The sequence below is a fragment of the Octopus bimaculoides genome, chromosome 1 (genome assembly GCF_001194135.2).
Source record: "Octopus bimaculoides isolate UCB-OBI-ISO-001 chromosome 1, ASM119413v2, whole genome shotgun sequence".
NCBI classification, from domain to species: domain Eukaryota; kingdom Metazoa; phylum Mollusca; class Cephalopoda; order Octopoda; family Octopodidae; genus Octopus; species Octopus bimaculoides.
This window is the reverse complement of record NC_068981.1, coordinates 119,558,170-119,568,298: the sequence shown is the minus strand read 5'-3', so window position 1 is coordinate 119,568,298 and position 10,129 is coordinate 119,558,170. Positions and strand designations below refer to the sequence as shown.

The 10,129-nt window shown below is 37.3% G+C and overlaps 1 protein-coding gene across 2 annotated transcripts in view; it reads right to left on the bottom strand.

Annotated features, from left to right (window-relative positions):
- LOC106867958 (tyrosine-protein phosphatase non-receptor type 23) overlaps positions 1–10,129 on the bottom strand; it is a 108,264-nt gene that overhangs the window by 14,436 nt on the left and 83,699 nt on the right. For both annotated transcript variants that reach the window (XM_052969842.1, XM_052969843.1), the window contains 3 exons: positions 9,913–10,114; positions 6,991–8,459; positions 1,620–1,716 (listed from right to left, as the gene is read on the bottom strand). In XM_052969842.1, the coding sequence (XP_052825802.1) occupies positions 1,620–1,716; positions 6,991–8,459; positions 9,913–10,114 (1,768 nt within the window). The remainder of the gene's footprint in view (positions 1–1,619; positions 1,717–6,990; positions 8,460–9,912; positions 10,115–10,129) is intronic.

Genomic DNA, 10,129 nt, shown 5'->3' with positions numbered 1-10,129 from the left:
GGGGGGGGGGGGTCCTATACTTGCATAAATTGAAAAAGCAAGCAGAAATTGATTTGAAGTGTCAACACACATCTTTATGAATTCTTACTTTCTTTACATCAAAAAATTAGTTTATATAATATATCCAGCTTGTATTAGCTTGTATTATATCACTGATGCAGTACTGAGTTCCTTAACTGCCTACACAGCTTCAGAGTTGATAACAATTCCAGAATGAACATTTATTATCATGTAGTGATGTACTCATAGCTTTCCCAGTGTAAAACATGTAAAGAGATGAATGTATTTAATGACATCTCTTTCGGAATTCCTTTCTAGCATGGACAGTTAAGATCCAGCACAATGCAATGCCTACTTGCAATATACAATAGATGGAAAGGGGAATATAGACACAAAGTAAGCATTTAGCTTATTGTACACTTCAGATTGTATGCTCGTGTTAAACATCTCAAAACTATCTGTAAACAGATAATAGCACAAATCTTTCTTGGTTTCTAAAATGGTTTGAGGGTTGTATATAATAACTCCAGGATTTGTTTTACAAGTCTCTGAATAAGAATTCAAAGAATTTGGATAATTTATAAAACAACCATTCAAGCATGGTCATTGCCAGTGCCGCCTGACTGGCTCCCATGCCAGTCGCACGTAAAAAACACCCACTACACTCTCGGAGTGGTTGGTGTTAGGAAGGGCATCCAGCTGTAGAAACCTTGCCAGATCAGTCAAACCATCCAATCCATGCCAGCATGGAAAGCGGACGTTAGATGATGATGAGCACAAGTCAGTTGATGTGTACAGGAGAGATGTAAAGTGCGTGTCACCAGCTGACTGTAAAATTGCAATGGAAGAATATTCACGATTATGGAAGATGAAGAAACACATAAGAAGCAATGATCTCAGGTCTAAGGATGTTAAACCCTAGTGGGTGGTATTAAGTTAGACATAGCCTAGGCCTATACTGGCTGAAAGTTATCAAAGTAGAGATAAAACAACATAGGCTGATGCCTAAATAATGTTGATGATGACAGTTATGGAAAGGAATGTCACATGTAGTAACTTAAAAAATATTTTAGGTGTCCTTTAATTTATAGACAAATATGCTTTGCTATAAAAGAAAAGGAACCAGCATAATATATATGACAGGTAAGAATTTTGTTTGTTGTTGGCACTCCGTCGCTTACGACGTTGAGGGTTTCTGTTGATCCAATCAACGGAACAGCCTGCTCATGAAATTAACATGCAAGTGGCTGAGCACTCCACAGACACGTGTACCCTTAATGTAGTTCTCAGGAATATTCAGCGTGAAACAGTGTGATAAGGCTGACCCTTTGAATTACAGGCACAGCAGAAACAGGAAGTAAGAGTGAGAGAAAGTTGTGGTGAAAGAGTACAGCAGGGTTTGCCACCATCCCCTGCTGGAGCCTCGTGGAGCTTTAGGTGTTTTCGCTCAATAAACACCCACAACGCCCGTTCTGGGAATCGAAACTGTGAGTCCGCTGCCCTAACCACTGGGCCATTGCGCCTCCACTGACAGGTAAGAATATATGACCGTTAAAAGACATGCACCTCATCTATTTACTTAAGGGATTTTAAGTAGTATATTGAGAAATCATGCTTACAAGGCATAATATCTGGGTCTCTATTTTTCATTGCATCACAGCGAGCTGCAGCCATAGACCGTTTCCGGCTATCCTTTTCTTGTTCATCACAGAGTTCCTGCAATTTGAAAAGTAATACAAAAATGAAAAATAAATACAAGATCATAAAAGTATTAACAAGTACTCTTTGGTGTTCTTATAAATCTGGAAAGAGTTTCTGAGGTGCCATTTATTATTAATCATGGGATAACACAATACTATTGATATTATCTATCTCATCTCTTGTAGCCCTTGGTAGAATTTGAACGTAGCACTTTGAAATAAAAAAACCTTCACAAATTTCTGCAATGAGATGTGCTACTTTAGATTTCTCAATTGAGAGACAAGAACCCCTTAAATGAAGAATAAGAAGTTAAGCAAAGTCTATAGTACAGTTCCAGTCATGGTTGTAGCTAATTCAGTCCACTTATACTACTAATATCCTTAAATGTGAACTTTATATATTACTTTGCTTCCTATAAATTTATAGACCAAGCAAAAAATCCTTAATCTTTAAATGCAACTATCACTAAAAGAATGATATTCTGAAATCATTACTGCCTTATGCTTTGACAACAAAATAGATACAAATATAAGAGCATGAAGTACAGGTGCAGACATGGCCGAGTGGTTGAGAAGCTGGTTTCTTAAACATGTAATCTCACATTCAGTCCCACTATGGCACCATGGTACCTTGGACACATATCTTCTACTATAACCTCAGACCCATCAAAGTCTTGAGTGGATTTGGAAGATGGAAACCGAAAGAAGCCTGTTGTATGTGTGTACCCCTGTCTTGATGTCATGTGTTGATTGTAAATGAGCATCACCATCATACAACTGATGTTTGTTTGTTCCCTGTCTTCCGTGAAAAACTTGTCTGATTATGGGGAAATATTACCTTACTTGGAAATGTGAAGGTTGATGACAGGAAGGGCATCAAACTGTAGAAAATGTGCCTCAACAAATTCCATCTAACCCATAAAAGCATGGAAAAGTGGGAATTAAAAGATGATGATTAAAATGTTTAAAGGAGGTTCAATATGATTAATGGTAAAGCACTTTACCATTTTCAGTCTGTCTTGTGATGGTTGTATTAATAGAGTTGTCTTATGAAATTATTGGTCGTTTTTGATTTTATAGGTAATTTACAAATTGGGCAATACCTTTGATCTATTCATATGGCACTGGAATATAAATCAGAGAAATGCCAGAAAGATATGCAAAGTGACACTCTCATAGAGTCTTTGTATTATCAGTACCAAACTTAAGTTATAATAATAATGAACTTATTGTATACAGTGCTCAGGTGCAAAACAACTCATCAGAAAAAGTAACCAAAAGAACATGAACAGTGTATACATAGAACATCCACAGGAAGTGGAAAGTGAATTAAGTCATTTAAAAAAAGGTGGGGGGGACATCAGGAAGCATGGACATTTTGAAGGATGTAGTGTCCCAGCAGCAAACAACTGATGGGAGTAGTTTATAATAGGTGTTTTTGTTTTAAACTGTTTGTTACATTTTCTCCATTTTGGTAACAAAGTCTTTTTTTTTTAAATCTAAGATATCAATCATGAAGATTCTAAAATATGAAATACTATGTTGGAACACTACTACTTATGTTAGATATCTGACAACAGCATCACACTACTGATTAGCAAGTATAGGTTATTTCCATCCTGGAAACAGTTTGATTAGAAAGGATGTCACCCAATACATAAAATAGACAACAACAATATCTGAATATACTTCAATCACACTATAGAATTAACTGTATTAAACCACATTACTACCGTTCTCATAAAAGCCTATAACCAAAAGGCATCTTACAGGAAAATTTTCATTGAAATGTCTCTTTTTATACAACAAAAACAGTGATAGAACCCAAAAGAGTGACTATTAATTAGAAACAACATATTTACATTCAAATAGCTAGCTTAGATCAGTGTAACTCAATAATTGGTAGCCCAGTTTCCTAATTTTACTGAAGAATGCTTTGAAAGTTATTTTAATGGCAAACTAAATTTTGTGCAGTGGTTTTATCATCCATATTTCCTTGAACTATTTCATCCATCATCTGTCTTTCTTCAGTGTGGATTAGTGCCCTGCCTGTTAAATTTTTATGGAAACAACTAAAGACAGGGATTTACATAATGAAATCCTATTGGACCTTGGTGAATTATCAGTCAGGTTTCTGCTCATTGATAACATGATGTCATATTTTAATTATGACAAAGACTATTTTGAAAATAAGTTTTAAATATTGTTGTACTTTGGTTTAGATGTCTTATTTCTAAGAAAAACAATGACCCCCCTCTAAACACTCAGTACCCTCATAGTATCCCCTTGACATTTCTTCCTAATTGTGAACTCACAAACACCCCTAAGGGAGTATTACCACCTCAGTTAAGAACCACTGGATTAGAGGATTCAGAAATGAAAAGTATAAATTGGTGCTAATTGTTGAGGATTATTATAATCTTTCACAGCTACAGACATCTTGCATCTAATTAGTCAATGATGTGTTGTTATTGTTGTTTAGTCCAAATTCAGCCTTGATGAAGCAGAGAAATGATCAAAGGCATTCCAACCATGGCCATCCCATTTTTACTCAAACAATACATCTTGGACTAAATGGACTATTTTCCAAAATTGTACAATGTGATTTGAAGGAGATCTGGCTGCTATTTCTTGCAGATCAAAGAACCACAGAGAAGCTCTCTCACTGGCTCAACCATTGCATATTTTACAAAGACTATAACCAGCAGAATGCATTTTTACACAGGGAATACAATAAAATAAGTTATAGCAAGATGTGTCATAGCAAGGTGTCTAAGCTCTAAAGCACAATTTTAACTAATCAAGACAAGTTAAACAAAGATGGAGAAGATGCAAACAACAAGTTGTGTATTTACATCCACTAGAATAAGAATAGGATAGAGAAAATTCAGAGAGCTTTTACTACCGTTGGCAACCAAAGGTCTCTCTCTCTCTCTCTCTCTCACTCCAAAGGAAGATTGTATGATGCATGTATATGAACAGCAATACTATATGGCGATGAGATGTGGACCACACACATACGACAGAAGTAAATAGACACCCTTATAATTGTTAAAATTTATGTAAATCTGAAATTATATTTTCAAACTATTTATTATTATCATGTAAATATGTAATATTTAGTAGACATGCCCTTTACATTTTTCAATGCGAGGACCCTACTCGGCATGCTACTGATCAGATGACAAATATTCTCTTCAGGAATTTCTTGCCAAGTTTCATGCAGTAATATCTCAAAAGATATGGCTTTGAGGACACTTTCCTGTTCTTTTTACGAAGTGTCCTGTCCATTATGCCCCACAGGTATTCAATAGGATTCATATCTGATGACTAGCTTGGTCATGGACGCTTCTTAATGCCATTCTCTTCCAACCAATCATCAGTCTTTTTAGCCATGCGACAAGGAGCTTCCATAAATGAAGTGTCTTCTTCAATCACTTCACCACTAGAGAAGATTGGGAGGAATCCCTTCTGCAATATGGGCACATTTGAGTTTGTTTCCCTCACATTCCACCAGCTCTGATCAACCAATACTCCAAATTGCTCCCCAGACCATGACAGAATAGTCACCATGTTTCATTGTTGGCTGCAATCTTTTCACATCAAATTCTTAACCACAGAGTCTCCAAACCCACACTCAATCACTGTCAGAAAATACAGCAAATCTGGACTAACCAGAGAATATGACAGTGTCCCAAAATGCTAGTGGTCTCTCCACCATCTCACTGGCCCAATTTCTTCATTTGATATTGGGTTGTCAAAGAAGTGGCTTCCTTCTTGCTGCTCTTCCATAGTAGCCAAGTTTGTAGAGATACCTGACAGCTGTTCTGGGACTGACATCAACTTGCTATGTCAGTGGCCTTGCAACAAGGATTATCCTCACACTTAGTAAAGAGAAGGGTCCTGTTAGAGGGCCCTGGTTGATGTGGACTCCTTCCCCACTCTGGTGAATTAATTGCACAATCACTATCAACTGCAGAAAGTGGGATCCCAAGGTTTTGTAATTTTACGCTGGCAAAGTCCACCTTCAGATTGACTAACAATACAGCCTCTTTGAAATTTGGACAGTTCTAAGGCTTGTTTCACATGCAGCATGATTAAACAGTCACATATAGAAACTGAACCATACGTCAATTAATAAAAAATATATATATTTTTCAAGTTGAAATAAAGATAAGACGATGTTATATGGGGTGACTATTTACGTGTGTGTGTGTGTGTGTGTGTGTGTGTGTGTGTGTGTGTGTGTGTGTGTGCGTAAGACAGAGAGAGAGAGAGAGAGAGAGAGAGCTGCAAGACAGGCCGACAGTAGATGATTTATTAAAATACACAGCAAGGCAACACTAAGAGGTGGACATGTCAACCAAAAACTGTTCAGTTTATTCTTGACTTTATATCAGGTGATGCTTATTATGCAATTTCTTAATTACAACAACAAAGATGGAGGTGATGGTGACTGGTGTTAATAGATGCAGTTGGTTGTGGTGAGGGTGGTGGTGTGGTGATGATGATCGTGCTGGTATGTGATGATAAGTTCATTGGAACAATGATACCAGACATTTGTTTATTGTATACTGAGTGGAGGGAGTAGTATTAATGGTGTTGGTAATGGTGGTGGTGATAGAGATGGTGGTTGCAGAGGATATGTGAAAGCTAGAGAGGAATGGTGCTAGTATGCTCTGGTGTACTTGTGCAACAGAGTGCAGGTGTATTGGAAGAAAAGTTAGGCATAAGAGGAATTAGATACAGTATGCAAGACAGAAGACTGCATTGGTTTGGTCATGTGATGAGGATGGGTGTAGGCAGCTGCATAAAGAAAGGCCAATCATTCAAAGTGGATGGAATTAGTGGAAGGCGGAAACCCAAGAAGGCATGTGGCAAAGTATTGAAGGCCAATCTTAGGACACTGAACCATAAGGAAATGAATAAGGACCAAGATATCTGGTATTTTGCTGTACTCAAAAAGAGCTAAATATTTAAAACTGAAATCAATTAATCACATAAAATAATACATAATCAATAAAACAGAACAGAGGCGTAAATAATTTACTATAATTAATTTGATACCAAACTTTTCTGAATTTAAATCTTGCTGTAGTCAATTTTTTCAATATCTTTGATTCAATTCTATAGGAAGTAGTAATAGACTGGAGTGAACTTAATTATAATCTCATCTGTCAAGCAAATCAATATCTGATCAATATGCATAATATTTACCATATAAAAAATGCTTTCCTATTATATGATAATATCAAAATGTAAAAAGATTTAAGAATAAAGAGATAATTACTTTCCAAATAGAGTCAAGAGGACTTGGTCCATTTAGGGTAGGTTTAGAAAGTCCTTGAACAACTTTCTCAAATTTCTCTACTTCTATCACAAATTTATCAAGAGTTTCTTTGTCCTGGTAGGGATCTTGTTTCTGAGCTAGTTTCATTGCATTGTTTTTGATGGCCTCCTCTTTTTGCTGTTGAATTTCTTGTGGTGTAAGTACTTTAGGTGTAAGAACAATGTCTGCTATTGTTGTCTCTCGTACGTTTTCAGGACTAGAAGACAGAATATCATCCAGAGATGAAACAGTTGATCCAGACCATTGACGACTTAGTTTGGGAGGATTTAGGATATGTGAAGAGCCTTGTGTTGCTGGTAGAGATTGAGATGTGGTCACAGACTGCTTGAAAGTGTGTTGAGGTGATGGTTGGCCTGGGCCAGAAGTTTGAATGTTTGAGTTTTGAACTGTTGTAAATTGTGGTTGGATAGTGACATTTAGATCAGCTGATGTAATGATAGTGGATGAAGGTGGAGTGTACTGAGATAGTGGTTGCTGAAGATGTCCTCCACTGACATCAGAAAGAATCTGATTGCCAGACTGCTGTTGAGAAGAAGGTCCTTGAACTGAGCTTGTAGCCATTTGTTGACGGTTGCTCTGTTGTTGGCCAGAAGTAACTTGTTGAGTGTGAGCAGGTTGTAGATGGCCTTGTGATGTTCCAGATGTAATATGTTGCTGAGATTGGTTCTGTAACATATTCGGGTTACTCTGTTGTGTTGGCTGTCTTGGTAGTACCCCTTGTTGTGCAACATGTTGCTGGGGATGGCTGGGTGTTATTCCAGGTTGCATTTGTTGCTGTTGCAATGGTGGAACCTGTGCAGTCATACCAGGTAGATGTTGCTGTGAAAGTGGTGCCAGATTTGTAGAAAGTTTCTGTTGGAAATTCAGATCCTGTTGTTGCTGTTGTGGTTGTACTGTAGAAACTCCAGTCATTCCTTGATTTGGATGTGATTGCATTACCCCCATTGTATTCTGTTGCTGCTGAAAAGAGCTTTGAGTAGAAGGTGGCTGGATCTGTGAGGTTCCTGATTGTAATTGCTGCTGTGTAGCTTGATTTTGTTGAACAGGTGCTGGCATTCTAGCTGTAGCCATCTGCTGAGAATGATCAAGAATAGTTGGTTTTGCTGCTTGAACTGGGAAAGATTGAGAGAAGGGAGTTTGATGTGAAGATCCTGCAAGGATCTGTTGATTAGCTGTCATTTCTTGAGAGGGTGTTTGGTTATAAGTGTGTTGAGGAGAACTTTGGGGTACTGCTGGCGATTGAAATCTAGAGGAGATAATCTGTCCTGGTTGGGGCTGACCTGTCACTTGTTGGTGACTTAGACCACCATATGATTGGTTGGGTATCCACGTCTGTTGTGAAGGAGCTTGTGGCTGATTTTGCTTCCATTGGTTAGGAATTTGTGGAGGTAAACCTGGTGGTTGTAGACCTAAAAAGAAAATATTAAAAATTATTTGATATGTATTTAATTTTTTAAACAATTCAAAAAGTAAATTGTCACAGACATTACTTTGATGAATGGATAAAAAAAAAACATGCTCAATCCATTTGTCTTAATATTTCCCCCACCTCTTTCACTCTCATATATTGTAAGATTCTCACACACAGTCTACATTACAAATATTTTTTTTTTTTACACTAGAAAACGTAGAAAGTGATGGGGAAAGTATCAATTGCAAAAAAAAAAAACACAACCAAATTATTTTTCACCCATCATCTCTATGTACTTTAGCTGCTATATTTTCTACTAACAACACTGATTAAGACACCTAGATATCAGAAACTAATATACTGCAGTTGCTGAGTCATCTGAGCTGTTTATAGCATTCATTCTCTGAACCAAGATTTCAAAAACACAGGTGGACCTTGTTAGCCTGCCAGAAATCCCTCTACACATTTTAATGAATCTAGTGATTGCAATGCATATTAAATGGACTACCTACTTAATCTTCTATATCAAACATCTCAGTTATTCATATGAATTTGTGGTGTCTCTTACTAATTAGACTTTGGTATTGGGTATTCAAGCCTTTGGGTATTCAAACAGTTAGGCCTTTGATTAAACCATTAGAATCTTTTTTAGAACATCCGGTTTCATTTTTTTTTTGCAGCATTTGAAACAGATTTTGAAATAAAAAGGATGTTAACATATAAAAGTTCAAAAGGTCTTAAACTCCTGCATTATTGATTCAGCAACTATAATGAATAGTAGGGGAGTGATCACAGAGCCCTGGCTAACACCTACCTGTACATTAAATTCCTCACTCACCTTGCTACTAATTCTAACCTTGTTTACAGTACCTTCAAATTAGTAAATGGCTCTTACAAATGATGCATCTACACCCATTTTCCTTAACAGCCCAAAACTAAAGAATATAAGACAGACTCTTTTGAAGACTTTGTCCAGCTCAGTAAATGCATAGTGCAATTGTTGTCAGTTTGCTTAGAATTTCACAGGCAGCTGTTCCATGCAAAATATGACAACTGCCATTCCAGAAATAACACTAGAGTGGGAAGTCGAACATTATGCATTCCCAATTACACATGCATTTATGTAAATCTAGTTTTGATGACAGTAAGTGAAATGCATTGGACAAATCAATGACAATGGTTAAGACCATCATCAGAGTCACAAAAATATTAATTAAAAAAAAAATGACAAAGGAAATTAGCAATAAACATAATGATTATCAAAACTGATGATGGTGACAGATGCAGTAACAGACAACGACCATGACAGACTTAAGAATTGCAATAAAGCAAAAAGAAGTAATGACAAAAACAAATATGGAGTTAATAAGAAATAATGACAACAATACAAATTATGGCAAACTAGTTCAAGTGTATTTACACTGAGATGATAAAATTGCTGACATACTCACCAGCTGATGATGACATAGCAGGTGGCTGAGGTGTCGGAATGTGTTGCAGTGGCTGAGCCTGTGGATGGAGTTGAGGTTGGAGTTGGGGCTGGGCTTGTGGTTGGTGCTGTGGCTGGGCCTGTGGTTGGTGCTGTGGTGGTAGCTGGGGCTGGGCCTGTGGTTGGTGCTGTGGTGGTAGCTGGGGCTGGGCCTGTGGTTGGTGCTGTGGTGGTAGCTG